At 34.0% G+C, this 18,780-nt stretch overlaps 1 protein-coding gene, 1 long non-coding RNA gene and 1 pseudogene across 3 annotated transcripts in view; 2 read left to right on the top strand and 1 right to left on the bottom strand.

Annotated features, from left to right (window-relative positions):
* The window catches only part of SHOC2 (SHOC2 leucine rich repeat scaffold protein), an 82,336-nt gene that overhangs the window by 28,031 nt on the left and 35,525 nt on the right, over nt 1-18,780 (top strand). For both annotated transcript variants that reach the window (XM_012771248.2, XM_012771238.2), the window contains exon 2: nt 826-1,768. In XM_012771248.2, coding sequence (XP_012626702.1) covers nt 1,066-1,768 — 703 coding nt within the window. In that variant the 5' untranslated portion in view covers nt 826-1,065. The remainder of the gene's footprint in view (nt 1-825; nt 1,769-18,780) is intronic.
* LOC142875456 (uncharacterized) lies at nt 4,375-14,177 on the top strand. The gene is made up of 2 exons (XR_012922810.1): nt 4,375-11,614; nt 12,300-14,177. It is a non-coding gene; the product is annotated as an uncharacterized LOC142875456 (long non-coding RNA).
* Nucleotides 4,528-4,628, bottom strand: LOC142875786 (uncharacterized; annotated as a pseudogene).

Genomic DNA, 18,780 nt, shown 5'->3' with positions numbered 1-18,780 from the left:
ATATTCTGTAGAGATGGGGTCTCATTGTGGTCAGGCTGGTGTCAAACCCTTGAGTTCCAGCTATCCTCTCACCTGGGCCTCCCAGAGAGCTAGGATTACAGGTGTGAACCACTGCATCTGGCCTACCTACAGTGCTTATTAAAGTACAGATTCTTAATGCCTTTTTCCCTGCACTATCTGCTGTTTTTCATACATATTTCACTTTGTTTATTTTGTTCTTTTACCAAACGTTTCTCCTTTCTATCATCACTTTTGAAATCGTTTCTATTATCTAAAGCAATCTGTCAATTATTTGTAGAGCAGTTTTAGTGTAGGGGTTAGGAATATAGGCTGTTGGATACACAACTGTCTGATTTGGAATCTTGGCTTTGTCACATTTCCAAGATCACAAAGCTACTTACAGATATTTATGTGCCTCAGTATCCCTTTGTATAAAGTGGGGATAACAATTTGTCTCATAAGGCTGTTATATGTGGTAGATTGATTAATATTTGTATATTTCTTAGGATAGTGCTAGTACATAAAATGTTTATTGCTGTGATTTCTCCCACTTTTTAGCTCTTAAAAAGTTTTGTACTGTAGTGACTTGTTTTCTTTTCTTACCTCTTCCTATTAGTTTGATTGCCAGTTTCTTGAAGGTTGGGCCTGCCTCATTAATTTTTGTAGTTTTCAATGGATTTTGTATAATAAAGGGTGTTCAATAAATATTTATTGTATTGAATCATGGGGAAATGGCAAACTCTGCAATAAGATTGTTTTTCAGAGCCTTTTTACTTAATATAAATTATAATCTAAAGTAATTTAATTCTCTCTATTGTATTTCAGGAATTCTAATGAATCATTGATTGACCAGCACTATTTTACCAGTTGGAATGAGTTATCAGAAATGGGCATAGTGCTTTTAGATCCAACATGTAACAGATGGATGTTACTCCATGCTGATTACTTCTTCCAGCCAACACATTTTTGATTGTGTAGGATCTTTGTCTCTTCATCTTTGAATTCCAATTACTGGCAAATAAAATAAAAGGAGTTCATGTAGTTTTTGTCCAAGCTTGAGTCACCATGAGTAGTAGTTTAGGAAAAGAAAAAGACTCTAAAGAGAAAGATCCCAAAGTACCATCAGCCAAGGAAAGAGAAAAGGAGGCAAAAGCCTCTGGAGGTTTTGGGAAAGAAAGCAAAGAAAAAGAACCTAAGACCAAAGGGAAAGAAGCCAAAGATGGAAAGAAAGACTCCAGTGCTGCCCAGCCAGGGGTGGCATTTTCCGTTGACAATACGATCAAACGGCCAAATCCAGCACCTGGGACTAGAAAAAAATCCAGCAATGCAGAGGTGATTAAAGAGCTCAACAAATGCCGGGAAGAGAATTCAATGCGTTTGGACTTATCCAAGAGGTCTATACACATATTGCCATCATCAATCAAAGAGTTGACTCAATTAACAGAACTTTATTTATACAGTAACAAATTGCAGTCCCTCCCAGCAGAGGTGGGCTGTCTAATAAATCTCATGACACTGGCGCTAAGTGAAAATTCACTTACCAGTTTGCCTGAGTCTCTTGATAACTTGAAGAAGCTTCGGATGCTTGATTTACGGCATAATAAACTGAGAGAAATTCCTTCAGTGGTGTATAGACTAGATTCTCTCACCACTCTATACCTTCGCTTTAATCGTATAACTACTGTGGAAAAGGACATCAAAAACCTGTCAAAACTCAGCATGCTTAGCATTCGAGAGAACAAAATCAAACAACTACCTGCTGAAATTGGTAAGAGGTCTTAGAATATTATTATCTGTAGTATTTGTTATGCGAAATAATTTTGTTGAATGCATTTTCATATCAAAAAAACCTGATACTTGCCTAAAAACAGCTTTTTAAAATAAAACCCTTTTTTATGGTTTACTTTATTCTTTTTTCCAGCAATATTAATAGTAGGTGGTTTGAGACTGTTTTATAAACTTAAGAAAGTGAGCCAGGAAATAGATGTATCAGACTTTTATTACATAACCTAATTATCATCTGAAGGAGAGAAGAAGTTTAAGAAGTTTGCCCAATTTTTAAGTTATTGCCACCTATTTTTAAAGTATCTTCCCATATAATTGGACATGTTAAGGCTACATTTTCTATTCTCTGACTTTCCCATGTTTATCTGAAAAATGTTTGTTTAAATGCACATCACTTGCTACTTAATTTACCACAAAAGGTTGACAAATCAGAGCCTTATGAAAGAGCGGTGTCATAAGAAAATAGAAAAAATTTTTTCATCTTGAAAGTACTTACATTTATTAAAAATAATCTTAAGTGTACAGAAAGGTAAAAGTCACCTATAGTAAATGCAACACTTTAGCATTTTGGTAGATTTCATTCCAGTCTTGTATAAAAAGCTAAATTGTATTGAAACAAAGGAAATGTTTTTTAAAGGATGATAGTGGGGGGGAAATAGGGAATTATAGATGTGTGAATAAGTCAGTAGGAAGAAATTAGTTGTCTCGATATTTTTAATTATGGAAAAAATTCTGAAACATTTAAAATATGGTAATCCATTTACATCAATTTTGAGTAATTGATAAAGGTATTGTTTGTGTGGGCCTTTTTTTTTTTTTTTTTTTTTTTTTGAGACAGAGTCTCGCTTTGTTGTCCAGGCTAGAGTGAGTGCCGTGGCGTCAGCCTAGCTCACAGCAACCTCAATCTCCTGGGCTCGAGTGATCCTTCTGCCTCAGCCTCCCGAGTAGCTGGGACTACAGGCATGCGCCACCATGCCCGGCTAATTTTTTATATATATATCAGTTGGCCAATTAATTTCTTTCTATTTATAGTAGAGACGGGGTCTCGCTCTTGCTCAGGCTGGTTTTGAACTCCTGACCTTGAGCAATCCGCCCGCCTCGGCCTCCCAAGAGCTAGGATTACAGGCGTGAGCCACAGCGCCCGGCCTGTGTGGGCCTTTTTTATGAGATTTTTAAAAATCATAAAAGGTTGATTATGAAACCTTTTAAGGTTAGTTTTCTTTTTGTATTAAAGACATTTCATTCTGAATAAAACAAAGATGAATTAAATATATGGTTGTTTTGAGCATTGGTCTTATAGTGGATGATAAAAGAAACTTTCTGATTTTAGGCTCTGCAGGTTTTTAGGGATATGATATTGTGTGGGTGTTCTTAAATTTTATTTAGCTTTGAAAAAGATGTTTAAATTTTAACCTTTAACTCTAACTAGACATTTAAAATCTTAATTTTAGTTTAATTAAATGTATTTAGAAAATCGATGATAGATTTTCTCAAGTAATATGCTATACTTACATAGTATGACTCACTCATGAGATATTAAAATATTCCCAGGAATTTCTGTGTGAAAATGCTTCATTCAATGTCTTCAGATAGGAATTGTTGCATGACTTTAGTACCAGATTCAGTCAAAATTTGACCTGCATGTTATGGCTCACTATGGTATAGAATTACAGGCTGTTGGAGTAAGAAATGCTAAATTTCTGTATAGAAATATAAAAGTTATTTCCTGTCTTTGTTCTTGTTTGGTATTTGTGTTACACTCAGTCCTGAAAGTTTGGCTTTAACTCACAAGTCTCTTTTTAAGGACTTGTTTCCATATCAGTGTTATCAAATTACCTGGGAATTAAGGACATACATTTCTTAAGTGAGAAATTATTTCATAGAATTTTAAACTTAATTTCAGTTTGTTGTTGAGCATATAGATACTACATTTTTACTAAAATGTGAATGTATTTTTAAAAATTGGTTATTTTATGTAATTAAATGGCTTATATTTGTGGTTACCTAATCTTTTGACCTTTATTTCTGAAGTTTTCATTTTATAATTATATCAAATTTGTTAGCTCCCTCCCACAATTAGTGACATTACTAAAGTTTGTGTTCATGTAATTTCTGAAAATGGTGACATCATAAACGTTTATTTTATTCCAAGCAGAGCATCAGCTAGAAAGTAAACTGCTTTTAAAAAATATAATTTAGGCCGGGCGCTGTGGCTCACGCCTGTAATCCTTCCTAGCTCTTGGGAGGCCGAGGCGGGCGGATTGCTCAAGGTCAGGAGTTCAAAACCAGCCTGAGCAAGAGTGAGACCCCGTCTCTACTATAAATAGAAAGAAATTAATTGGCCAACTGATATATATATAAAAAAAATTAGCCGGGCATGGTGGCACATGCCTGTAGTCCCAGCTACTCGGGAGGCTGAGGCAGGAGGATCGCTTGAGCCCAGGAGTTTGAGGTTGCTGTGAGCTAGGCTGACGCCACGGCACTCACTCTAGCCTGGACAACAAAGCGAAACTCTGTCTCAAAAAAAAAAAAAAAAAAAAAAATATATATATATATATATATATATATATATATATATATATATATATATAATTTAGTGTTTTTTGTGGGGAATTATGATTTATAAGATTTAACTTAGATGTATGGATTTGGGGCAAACATGAAGAAGTCTACATTATTTCTTTCTTTGTAGGAAACAAGAAAATAAAGGTCCAGTAAAAATAGCACAATCTTTTATTTATTTTTAACATGGAATACTTGACAAATTTGCAGGTCGTCCTTGCGCAGGGGCCATGCTAATCTTTGTATCCTTTGGAAAAAATAGCACAAAATTAAGAATAGCTGTTATTTGAGCACAATATATTATATGCCATGCTTTGTTCTGTACATGTCTACTTTAAACATAGTGTCTCATTAAATCCTTATAGTAACCTGATGAAATAGGTATTTTTCACATTGCACTGAAGAGAAGGAGCTGAAAACATAGGGAGATTAGGTAATTTACTGAAGGTCATTCATCTAGGAAGTTGGCAATCAGAATTTGAACCTTGGTTTCAGTTGTTTGCAAGCCCACACTGGTCTAGGAAAGTGGTATACCACTTTATAGATTCTGACTTAGTGGTCTCTAGCAGGTCCAGGGGATCTGTACTTTTAAGGAGCACGCTGTGTTATATTATGTGCAGCTGCAGTTGAAAGCGATTGCACTAGATTGCACTCTGCTTCCCTATCAGAGTTAAGCAAACCTATAAACAAATGAACATCTAGCTCCTTTCTTTTAGTGTTTGGAAGTGTTTTCACATGAAACATCTTTATATTCTCACCTAACAGCTTGCTGTGAGAACGCCTTTCTTCTCTTAGAAGCTTATACGGCCTGGCAGAGTATTTGGTTCTAAAACACAAATGCATGCACACTTCCTAAAAGATGCATCTCTATGTGACTTCTTTTACTAAATGGAAGCATGTGAGAAGAAGCTGAATATACTGCTTCTCTACGCAGAGTAGGGGGTTGTTAACAGCTTAATCGAAATACAATTCACATACTAAATAATTCCCATGTTTGAAATTTACAGTTGAGTGGTTTTTAATGTATTCACAAAGTTGTAAAACCATCACAGATAATTTTATAACATCTTCATCACCCTAAAAAGAAACTTTATATCTTTAAGTAGTTACTCTTATTTTCTCCTAACTTAGCCCTAGGCAAACATTAATCTGCTTTCTGTCTCCATAGATTTGCATATTCTGGACATTTCATATAAATGGAATTATGCAATATATGGTCTTTTGTAACTGGTTTCTTTGAATTAGCACAGTATTTTCAAGGTTCATCAAAGTTTTAGCATGTATCAGTACTTCATTCCTTTTTATTACTGAATATTCCATTACATAAATATACTACATTTTGTCTGTTCATTAGTTGTTGGACATTTGAGTTGTTTCTGCTTTTGACTGTTACAAATACATTTATTATAAACATTTGTATACAAGTTTTCCTGTGGACATTTGTTTTCATTTCTCTGGATATATACCTAGTAGTCAAGTTATTGAGTCATATGATAACTCTATATTTAACCTTTTGAGGAACTACTAGCCTGTTTTCCAAGTGGCTTCAACATTTTACATTCCCACCATCAGTGTTTGAGGGTTGTTCTGTTGTCCAAGCTAGAAATTAGTGGGTATGATGATAGCTCACTATACCCTTGAACTCCTGGCCTCAAGTGATCCTCCTGCATCAGCCTCCCAAGTACTAGGACTACAGGCATGTGCCACCATGCCTGGCTAATTATGTTTTGTAGAGATAGAGTCTTTCTGTGTTGACCAGGGCTAGTCTCCAACTCCTGGCCTCAGGTGATCCTCCTGTCTTGGACTCCCAAAGTGCTGGTATTATAGGAATGAACCACCATGACAGCCAAGGATTCCAATTTCTCTACGTCCTCAACATTGTTGTTATTTTCTATCTTTTCTGATTATAGCAATTCCATGGGTATGAGTTGGTATCTCATTGTGTTTTTTATTTCAGCATATTATGGGTATATCTCATTGTGTTTTTTGAAATTTGCAGTTACCTGTTTTTCTTAAAATCTGTCTTTTATTATAAAGGAAAGATAGAAATAGTTATTTTCTGTGATATAAATCTTAGTTTATTGGTTTTTAATTAAAAAAATTGTGAGAACCTTTGAGAATGTTTACAAAATAAGACCCACACACAATCAAGTAAAATGGGAATTTGGTATTTCTTAAAGTGTTAAACACTTTTATTGTAATTTGACTTTACTGCTGAAACTCAGCAAGGGAATTTTCAATTCAAAATATATGCTAATTGTAATTGTGTTGAACTTTCATTTATGCATATTAGAACTACATTATTTATAGATATATATTAGATTATATATCTAACTAAACAGATTCATTATTCAAACTTTCCACCTGATGGCCCCTACTCTAATCCACCCAGGAAAAATAATTCACAGAATAACGAGTAACTTACTGTTATTTGTTGTTTGAATGAGTACATCACTTTCAATCATATGATCCAGTTTGTATTCAGCAGTATATTTGAGGAATGTAGGAAATTAGAAGTTTTTGAAATATGACCTACTATTTAGTTTAAATAATATAATTAGAATTTAGCCATTACATAAGGTTGTTCTGTGTTATACCTTAATAGGGAAATATATTAAAATTAGAACATTTATCTGCTTAAGCATTAAAGGCATCTTTATTAATGTGATGTGATTTGTTACCAGTGACTTATGGTCACATGGATAAAGACTGGCAGAAAACAGTAAAAAGAGACTGAACAGATAGTTCATAGGCAGAGATAATATCACAAACTAGCCAAGAAAACTCATTTTGTAACGTTCATTTACTTTTATTCTTTTGTATGATAAGGCATGAACAAATAAAATAAATGTCTTATCTTTTGTTATGTGGACAGATTGAAACCTCAGTCATTGCTTTCTTTTATAGATCACTGTTCCATTCTTCCTGCCATTCCTCCTTTCCCCATTTCTAAACTTGAAACAAACTCTAGTCTCTACACCAAGACAGTCAAGAAATAATCTTTTCGGAGGGAAAATAGAAATAACCACTTTTTCCCCCTTTCCTAACTGATTGGTTCTTTTGAGTTTCCTATTACGGATGTGCTTCTGTGAATTATTTTTTCCTGGGTGGGTTAGAGTGGGGAGCCATCAGGTAGACAGTTTGAATAATGAATCTGTTTAGTTCAGGAGATTCTGGACAATGAAGTTGTAAAGGATTTTATTTTTCTGGGAAGGAAATGGTTATTTGAAACTGGCGATAAACTCAATCTTTGTCTCTTGCTAATATTCCTATGATTTCTTTTCCCTCATTGAATTACGGCTTTAGGATTTCTTTTCTTTTTAAAAAGTTTTCCTTTTTCTTTCTTAAAAATAGCTAAGTTAGAGTATTTAAAAAAAACTATTCTTCCTATGTTGTCTGTTCAATGAAATGCTACATATTTATATAGTATATAATTTTATGTGGGTCTAATTGTCATAAGCATAATGCTTTTGCTTAGGAGAATGATCTAATATGTTAAAGTATATGCTTTTTGAGAACCCAGATCATTTTTCCCTATTTTAAAAACAACTCTCAACAGAATTCAGATATGTTATAAATAATAATTGTACATATTTGTGGGTATGATATTTCCATACATGTATATAATCTCTAATGATTAAATCAGAGTAATTAGCATATATATCACCCCAAACATTTATCATTTCTTTGTGTTAGGAACATTCAAAATCTTTTCCGGCTGTTTGAAAATATATAATGAATTATTGTTAACTATAGTCACCCGACAGTGCTATAGAACACTAGAACTTTATCAAGCTTTAATTTTGTGTATATTAGCCAACCTCTCCCTGTCTTCCCTGCTTCTTAGCCTCTAGTAATCAGTATTCTACTCTATACTTCTGTGAGATCAGATTTTTTAGTTTCCACATATAAGTGAGAACATGCGGTATTTATCTTTCTGTGCCTGGCTTATTTCACTTGACATAATTTCCTCCAGGCTCATCCACGTTGCCAGGAATGACAGAATTTTATCCTTTTTTATGACTAAATAGCATTCCATTGTATATGTATATATACCACATTTTCGATTTCCATTCATCCGTTGATGGACACTTAGGTTGATTTCATATCTTGGCTATTGTGAATAGTGTAATAAACATGGGAGTGCAGATATCTCTTTAATATACTGATTTCCTTTCCTTTGGAAAGAAATGCAGTAGTGGATTGTTGGGTCATATGGTAGGGGATGTTTTATTTATTTAGTTTTGTTTGTTTGCTTTTTTAGTTTTTTGAGGAACCTCTATACTGTTTTACATAGTGGCTGTCTTAATTTATATTCCCACCAGCAGAGCATAAGAGTTCTCCTTTCTCTGCATTCTCACCAGCACTTGTTAGTGTTATTTTTTGTCTTTTTTTTTTTTCTTCTCTGGAGACGGGGTCTTGTTCTGTTGCGCACATTGGAGGAGTGCAGTGGGTGATGATTATGGCTCACTGTAACCTCAAACTCCTAAGCTCAAGCTATCCTCCTGTCTCAGCCTCCTGAGCAGCTGGAACTATATGTGTGCACCATCACACCCAGCTATTGTTTTTTATTTTTATTTTATTTTTTTGTGGAGAGGAGGTCTCCTTATATTGCCCAGTCTGGTCTCAAACTCCTGGTCTCAAGCGATTCTCCCACCTTTGCTCTGAAAGCACGGTGAGGTACCATGCCTGCTTGATTTTTTTGTCTTTTTGATAATTGCCATTATAATTGGGGTGAGATATTATCTCATTGTGGTTTTTATTTGCACTTTCCTGATGGGTAGTGATGTGTTAAGCATTTTTTCGTATACTTGGCCATTTATATATCTTTTGAAAAATACCTATTCAGATTATTTGCCTTTTTTTTTTTTTTTTGGCAGGATCTCACTCTGTTGCCAGGGCTAAAGTGCAGTGGTGTCATCATAGCTGTTTTGGTTACTATAGCATTGTAGTATTTTTCGAAGTCAGGTGATGTGATGCTTCCAGGTTTGTACTTTTTGCTCAGGATTGCTTTGCCTATTCAGGATCTTTTGTGGTTCCATACAAATATTAGGGGTTTTTGTGTGTGTGTGTGAAGAAAGTCTTTATATTTGGATAGAGATTGCACTGAATATGTGGATCACTTTGGGTAGTACAGTCATTTTAACAATATTCTTTCAATCCATGAACACGAGATGTTTTTCTATTTTCGTGTCTTCTCTTCAATTTCTTCCAACAGTGTTTTATAATTTTCATTGACTCTTTTGTCTCTTTGGTTGAATTTAAGAATCAGCAGGGTTGGTTTTTTTTACCCATTTGACTCTAGCATTTTTTAAAGACAAAATCAATTTCTTACTATTCTGTAATACTGCAGTGTTATATTCTATCATAAGTCAAGTGATGGATATATAACTAATATAAATGTATATATAATATTTGTATATGAAAACATGATAAACAGAATCAGCAACTTTATTTAAAAGTTGAATGACTTTACAGATTTAGTTTAACTACTTCCTTTTATATAATTTTTGTATGAATTTTTTAGACATTAAATGGTAGGCTTTCAATGAATGTAGCTTGAAGTGAATTTAATTAAGCTCAATACTATGACCTGTTTTCATTATTTTAGTATTTTAGATTTTAATATGTAATATATTACATATATTTATAATATAATTATGTAATAATTATAACTATGATATAATTATAGTATTTTAGTATTATATTTTAGTACTTAATGATCTCATTTGAGTATTTTGTACAAATAGTAATGAGTAACTTCCGCAGAAAAGAGAAATCAGTAAAGGGAATTCATAGTTGTTTAAAAATAACTCCTTTTGACTGAGAATCAGAAAGCTACAAATGAACTGTTAGCTTATTATTATCAAACTGTCATGTCTTTCGCTAAACAACAGAAACCTAGAGAAATTATCATTCTTGCTAAAAAAAGCAATAAGAACACAGAAAACCAACACTTGAACCATTTTAGAAGGACTCTATAGGATCCAAGGGAACAATTGACTTCTCATGTGGCTGAGGTATGGGGAAGAGGGAGAAGAGGATTGTACCCTAAAAACACGTTACCAAGTCAGAGGATGTCACTTGTCACCATGTCACTTGTCTATGTCCCTTAGTTGCAGAAATACTGGCTTAGAAGAGCCCCTGAAGTCGTCTTTGCAATGAAAGGGAAAATTAAATCTTTAAGACAAATTTAAATAATGTAATGGCATAAATTCTAACCTCTCTGAATCTGTTCAACTTTGTATGACAAGTATTTCCAGCCCTTTTTAATTATATGGTTTTACAAATGTATTTTAGTAAGATCTGATGTGATTTTTATAGAACTAAATTCTGAATATATGAAAAAATCCCTATAAGTTCAAGGATAAGAGTTATTTTTAAGATATAAACATCCTTAATTTGAGTCATGTGATAGTATAGGGAAATTCACAGCCTATTTATTAAACAAACCTAAATTATTCATTTATCAATCTTTGAGTACCTACTAGGTACATTTTAATAGAGCCTCTTTATATATCGCTGGATTTAAATTTACTAAAAATTTGTTACGAGTTTGTGCAACCATTATTCATCATGGATATTGATCTGTAGTCTTTTTTTCTTTTGATAATGGTTTGGTATCAGGGTAGTGCTGGCTTCATATCATGGAATGAGTTAGGAAGTGTTCTTTCTCTTTTATATTCTAGAAGAGTTTGTATAGAATTAGTATTATTTTCTTCCTTAAATGTTTAGTAGAAATTTATTTATCAGTTATGTAATCTGGGACTAGGGTTTTCTTTGTGGGCGAGTTTTAAATTACTAATTCAATTTATTTAATAGGTACATAGTTATTCAGATTTTCTATTCTCAATTGAATTTTTATAGTTTGAATCTGTTTTGTATAATTTGTTGACTTTATTTCCTTAAGTTCATAATATTTTTTGTTGTGCTTTCTCTTAATTTTTAAAAAAATTTAATTTTTTTTTTTTTTTTTTTTTTGAGACAGGGTCTTGCTCACTCTGTCACCCAGGCTCACTTGAGCACAGTGGTGCAGTCATAAATCACTGCAGCCTCAAACTCCTGGGCTCCAGCGAGCATCCTGCCTCAGTTTCCTGAGTAGCTAGAGTAGCTAGAACTATGGGCACATGCTACTATGCCTGGCTAATTTTTTATTTTTTGTAGAGATGGGATCTTCTTATATTGCCGGGGCTGGTCTCTAACTCCTATCCTGAAGCAATCCTTCCTGCTCCCTCCATCTCAGCCTCCCAAAGCACTGGGATTACAGGTGTGAGCCACTGCGCCTTGTCTTTTTATGCTTTTAACGTTTGTAAAATACATAGTGATATCCCTCTTTCATTCTTAATATGGGTAATTTGGATCTTTTCTCTTTGCTTGATCAGTCTGGTTAGAGGTGTATCAATTTTATTGATCTTTTAAAAAATAATCTGCCTTTGGTTTTACTGCTTGTTTCTATTTTTCTATTTTCTATTTTTGTTTTCTTTGTTCTTGAGTTCCTTATTTTTTAGTTTAATATGCTCTTCTTTGTGTGTTCTCTTATGTTGTAGTTAGGATTGATTTTATTCTTTTCATTTTATAAGCGTTTATAGCTATAAATTTCCCTGAAAGTACTCTTTTAGCAGCAGTACACCAATTTTTATATGTTGTGTTTTCATAAATTATTCACAATATTTTCTAAATATCTCTTATTTCTTCTCTGATCCATGGATTATTAAGAAGTTGTTCAGTTTCCAAGTATTTGACAGATGTTTTCAGATGTTTTTTGCTTTTCATTTATAAAATATAGCCTGTCTTGATAAATGTTCTGACTGCAATTGAAAAGACTATTCTGCTGTTGTTTTTTTGGGCATTGTATAAATATCAGCAAGGTCAATTTGGTTGATAATGTTATACAACTAAAAATGTTATATAATGCTAACATTGTATTAATATATCTTTTTTCATTCTTTTAGTTTTACTTCTGTGTTTATATTTAGAATGCTTCCTTGTAGACAACATATAGGTAGGTCTTGTGTTTTAACATACCTCACAGTTACTTATTTCTTTTTTCCCTCCTTTCATACCTTCTTTTAGATTTTTTTCTTTTTTTGTAAATTCCATTTATCTCAACTGTTGGCTTATTAGACATCTTTGTTATATTTTTTAGTGTTTCCTCTCATATTTACACTGCATATCATAACTTGACACATTTTACATTCTAATAATATACTACACATATATCCTAAGAACCTCATAACAGAGCATGTCTATTTTCCTTCTTTGTTCTTTGTGCCATTATTGTCATTTATTTTACTTCTTTATGTATTATAAATCCCATAGTAACACATTCCTATTGTTTTGCTTTAAACCTGACTTTTTAAAAATCTCTTTACAATTATTTATTTTTTTATTTTGAACAAAGTTTAGACTTACGGAAAAGTTTTGAAACCAGGCAGAGTGTTCTCATATGCCCTTAACTCAGCTTTCCTTAATATTAGCATCCTACATAACCATTGTATAATGATCAGAACCAAGAAATTAACATTGGTACAATACTATTAATGATAAATTTTATTCAGTTTCGTCAGTTCTTCCACTAATGTCTGTTTTCTTTTCCAGAATCCACGTTACATTTAATGGTCATGTGTCCTTAGTTTCCTCTTATCTGTGACAGTCTGAAAGACTGAAAGGCTTTGCTTTGCTTTCCTGACATTGATAATTTTGAACAGTACTACTCAAATATTTTGTAACATGCCAGTCATTTTGGGTTTCTTTGATATATTTTTCATGACTGCTTTGAGTTCATGTGTTTTTGCCAAGAATACCAAAGTGGTGATTGTGATGCCCTTCCCAGTGAATTATAATATTGATAAGTCTCATTACTAGTGATTTTGACTTTGGCCACTTGATTACTGTAATTTGTGTTGTTTCTCCACTTTAATTTTTTTTTATTAGTAATTATCTTGGGGGAGGTACTGGTTTCAGACTATGCGGATATCATATTTTTCTTTAATCTTTTGCCCTGTCATTTTAGGGTCATTGGTGCTTCTTCCATGTAATAGTTATTACTATATCTTGATGGTGATTTTTTATTTCCCTCATTCCATTCCTTTTGCATTTATTAGAATTCTTCTATAAGAAAGAGCCATCTCTTCTCCCCATTTATTTGTTTATTTGCTTATTTATATTAGTCTGGACTCAATATTTTCCCATTCTATGAGTAAACCAATATTATTTTTATACATTTTCTTGCTGAAATTATTCCAGGTTTGAATACCGTGAACTCTTTTGGGTTGGTTTCTGTGCTTTTTTTATATTCCATCATCCTTTTCTTTTCTTTTCTTTCTTTCTTTTTTTTTTTTTTTTTTGAGACAGTCTCACTTTGTTGCCCAGGCTAGAGTGAGTGCCATGGTGTCACCCTAGCTCACAGCAACCTCAATCTCCTGGGCTCAAGCGATCCTACTGCCTCAGCCTCCTGAGTAGCTGGGACTACAGGCATGTGCCACCATGCCCAGATAATTTTTTGTATATATATTTTTAGTTGGTCAATTAATTTCTTTCTATTTTTGGTAGAGACGAGGTCTTGCTTAGGCTGGTTTCGAACTCCTGACCTTGAGCAATCCACCCGCCTCGGCCTCCCAGAGTGCTAGGATAACAGGTGTGAGCCACCACACCCAGCCTCCATCATCCTTTTCAATTGTCTTCTAAAGAAATTAAAAATGAGAAAAATGTTTTTAATTACTATTTCTGTTACTTTTCATTTATGTAGATCTGAATTTGTGTCTCAAATCATTTTCCCTTTGCCCAAAGAACTTCCTTTCATACATATCATACTATAGGTTTGCTCATAATGAATTCTCAGCTTTTATTTGGTTCAAAAACCTTTATTTTCCTTCATTTTTAGAAGCTGTTTTTTATGGTATAGAATTCTAGTTTGGCAGTTTCCTTTCCTCTTTTTTCTCCCTAGTATTTTAAAGGTATCTCTATCTACATTTTCTTCTGACTTGTCTAGTTTCTGACAAATCTGTGATCGTTCTTATCTTGGAGTTTAGGAGCCTCTTCGATCTGTGGGTTTATGATTTTCATCAAAGTTGGAAACATTTTGACCATTATTTTTTGCAACTTTTCCCTTTTGCGGTCCCTTCTTTTCTATTCCCTGGATCTTTAGTTACCTATATATTAGATCTCTTTATATTGATTATTCACTTATGGGGGGTGTATTTTAGATTGTTTCTATTGTTATTTTTTCTGTTGGTATATATCATTTCTTCTCCACTATCTAAATCTATTAAGCCTATGCAAAAAAATTTTTCACTTCAGATATTGTATTTTTTTACCTCTGTACATTCTAGTTGTGTGTCATTTTTGTTCAAGTTTTTTTTTTCCCCCTTCTTGAACATATGGAGCTCATTTTTATTAGCATTTTCAATGTTCTTGTCTTCTATTTCCATCATCTCTTTTATTTTTGTTTCTGTTGCTATGGCATGATTTTTCTTCTGGTTGCGGGTTAAATTTTCCTGCTTCTTTACACATCTAGTAATTTCTAATTGGATATCAGCATTATAATTTTAACATTGTTGCATCTTAAATTTTATATTTTGTTATATTCGTTTAAATAGTGCTAGACTTTGTTCTGGCATACCCTGGTTTGACTGCTGGGAATTGTTTAAGTTGCTACTTTCTGCTGGTTCTTTGGCCTTTGGTAATTTGTTTTCACATATACACAGATCAGAATTTAGGCAAAGACTGAAAGGGACTTTCCTACAGATTGCATAAATTTCTCTATTTGCTGCTTTTTTATCTCTCCATTTCTTCCCCCAGAATTCTAGCCACCTTGGTCTTCCTAAACTCAGATCTTTTGCCACAACTCAGTGAAACTGTTGGCTTTTGTTCAGTATTCCTTCCCTGCTTTTTTGTGACCTGGAACCTGCCTCCAGGGAGTAACCTAGGGCAATCATAGTCCTCATATAGTTTTCCCATGTATGGCTGCTCTGTGCTGTCTACAAACCATTTTCTCATATATTTTGTTCATTTTCTAGTTGCATCATGGCCAGAAATGGAAGTCAGTCTGGTAATTCTTGATTGGCTAGTATAAGTAGTTTATATTATAGCTACTATGGACTCTATTATCATCCTCTGACAAGTATTAAATTTTGTTCTACTAGACAGTTTGATTATTACTGAATCTTCTTGACTGGGTAGAGACTTAGATTTAGCTCTTCTTAGGATGGTTCTATTTGCTTATGTCCTTTAACCTAGGGCAAATTCCTTAGTTTTGAGATGTGGTCCTTATTCCTGTGTTATGCCCTTTTGGAATTTGATTTTCTGACCCCTTTAACCAGGCAGGACTGAAATTCCAAACTCTTACCTATCACATTTGGCAGCAATTGAAATCTCTGCTCAGCTCTTTTAGCCTTATAGCTGTTGTTTTTCCCTTAGGCTCCTTGCAGTCTCCTCTCTCACATGTGTATTTTGGAGTCAGTGAATAATTTGAGGAGTTGTATATGAAGATTTGGGGACTCCACTCATTGTGTTTTCTTCTTTCCAGGGCATCCACCCTTGAATTCCAGCTACTCTCATAACCCTGAATCTTGTCCTCTGGCTTCTCAGGCCAATAGGACTCAGGTTTTTGACTTGAGATTTATTTTCCATGAGCAAATTTTTCAGTAACTTCATGGTAGAAGCTTTATAATAAGTAAGGCTTTTTAAAAATGTGGACCTCATGTGATTCCTGTATTCATTACCTATTTTTGTGTAACAAATTACTCTAAAATATAGCTCTTGAAACAATAAGCATTTATTATCTTATAGTTTCTTTGGTTCAAGTGTCAGGCACAGCTTAACTGGACCTTCTGATTCAGGATCCCTCACAAGATCTCTTAGTTAAAGTATTAGCCAGGACTGGGGTGGTTGGTATCTGCAGGTTCATCTGGGAAAGGATACACATCCATGCTCCTGTGGTTGTTGTCAGGACTCGGTTACTAGCAGGTTGTTGGACTGACTATTGTCTGGAGACTCCCCTGTTCCTTTCCATATGGATCTCTTCAACATGGCAGCTTGCTTCATTGAAGGATGGAAAGTGAGAAGTCAATAAAGAGAGTACTAGCAAGGTAGAAGTCACAATCTTTTGTAATCTAATTAAAGATGTAAATCCCATCACCTTTGCTATATTCTCTTGGTAAGAAGTAAGTTAGTAAGTATAGTCCACATTCAAGGGGAGGGGTAATTATACAATGTATACAGTTATTCATATGGCAAGTTCATTGGGCTATCATAGAAGTCTGCCTACCACAGTTCCATTTTTTCAAGAGTCAAATTCCCTCCAGTTTCTACTTTGGACTCTACATGCCTTTAAATGGTGGTATTAAAATATTTTTGCATTTTTTGTTTTGTTTATTTTTTTAAGAGATCAGGTCCTATTATAGGCTGGTCTCTAACTCCTGGCCTCAAGCAATCCTCCCACTCTCAGCCTTCCGAGCAGCTGGGACTATGAGCCACTGCACCTGGCTTTAAATATTTTATCCAGAGTTTTTAATTATCGACAAGGCTCCACCATTACTATTAGCTAGAAGTTCAGTATTTGCAGATATGAACTCTAACTTCCTTTTAGGACAAAAATGTTCTACTTTGATAACATTTGCATCACATTTTATAATTTCCTAATTGGCCATTAAATATTTTACCTAGATGTCTCACTGATAGCTCATATTCAGCATGACCAAGATATAACTCCTTACCAAAACTTTTCCTTTTGTATTTTACTTTTCCCTCTTAATTACATTGTTATCTTCTCCAGCAACCCAGGCTCCATATCTTAGAGGATTGTTTTTCAGTTCTGGTCAAGGTGTGGCCTACTGACAACACAGATACTGGACCACCAACTTTTTGTTAACAGCTTGCTCAAATTAAGAACAGAAATTTAAAGTAAGCATTAAGGATCTTATGTAACAATTTGCATTGCTAGGATATCCAAGTGTGTTTTAAATATATTGATCCAAAACAATTGGGGGAAAAAAACAAAACCAAAAGACTGGACCTTTCCCACATATAGTTTGAGAAGTACTGATCTATCCCATTGCTATTATTTTTTTCCACCTCTTCTAATAGCTCTGACAGTGGGCCTGTTCATTCCCTTTACGCTGCAATTGATGTAGTATAGGCCCTCACACTATTTCATGTGGGCCAGTTGCAATAGTTTCTTGTAACTGTGTTTTCTAATTCTGCCTTCTCCATCCAGCCCATCCATTCATATCTATGAGAAAACAGACATTTTAAAACAGCATTCTGATTATTATCATTTGTTCAGAAACTTTTAAGTCGTTCTTTATTACCTGGTCAAAATGGTCCAGATCCTTAGTTTGATATTTAGGACCTCAGATTACTCTCCTCTCCCCCTTCTCCTTCCCCTCCTCCTTCCCTCTTTTTTCATACAGCTACTTTATATCCTGTAAAATGGACTTTCAAAATATAACCACTACATACCTATTAGAATGGCTAAAATGCAAAACATCGACAATGCCAAATGCTGGTGAGAACTCTAATTCACTGTTGGTAAGAATGCAAAATAGTACAGCCACTTTAGAAGTTAGTTAGCAGTTTCTTACAAAGGTAAACATAGTATTACCACATGATCCAATAATCATGCTCATAGGTATTTACCCAAATGAATTAGAAAACTATGTCCACATAAAAACCTGCACACAAATGTTTTTTAGCAACTTTATTTATAATTGCCAAAAATTGGAAGCAACCAAGATGACTTTCAGTAATTGAATGGATGAACAAACTGTGGTAACATACATACAATGGAGTGTTGTTCAGTGATAAAAAAAAATGAACTGTCAACCACAGAAAGACATGGAGGAGGCTTAAATGTATGTGTCTAAATGAAAGCTAATCTGCCACATCCTATATGATTTCCGACTACATGATAGAAACTAAAGATCAGTGATTGCAGAGGCTCTGAGAGAGGAAGGGAAGGATAAACCAATAGGTGAAGAAGCACAAAGGATTTTTAGGGCAATGAAACTATTCTGTATGATACTGTAATGATGGATACATGTCATTGTGCACTTAACAAAGCCCATAGAATTGAACAACACAGTGAATACTAATGTAAGTGATAGACTTTAGTTAATAATGTTTCAGTGTTGGTTCATCAGTTGTAAGGCGGGTACCATGCTAATGCAAGATGTTGATAATAAGGGAAACTGGGAAAGGGAGTATATGGAAACTCTCTGTACTTTTGGGGCAATTTTTCTGTAAGGCTAAAATTGCTCTAAATTTTTATTAATTAAAAAACAAACAAAAACTACTTATTATCTTCCCCACTACCTTCCTAGGCAAAGCTTACTTTAACATACAAAACTCTAAATGAATCTGACTCCTTGCCATTCCATCTCTTACCATGTTTTTTACTTACACCTTACTTCCTCATTCCAGCCATTTTGGCCT

This window comes from Microcebus murinus, chromosome 14, assembly GCF_040939455.1.
Source record: "Microcebus murinus isolate Inina chromosome 14, M.murinus_Inina_mat1.0, whole genome shotgun sequence".
Lineage (NCBI taxonomy): Eukaryota > Metazoa > Chordata > Mammalia > Primates > Cheirogaleidae > Microcebus > Microcebus murinus.
Note: the sequence above shows the minus strand (reverse complement) of the source record. Positions and strands in the feature narration are given on the sequence as shown.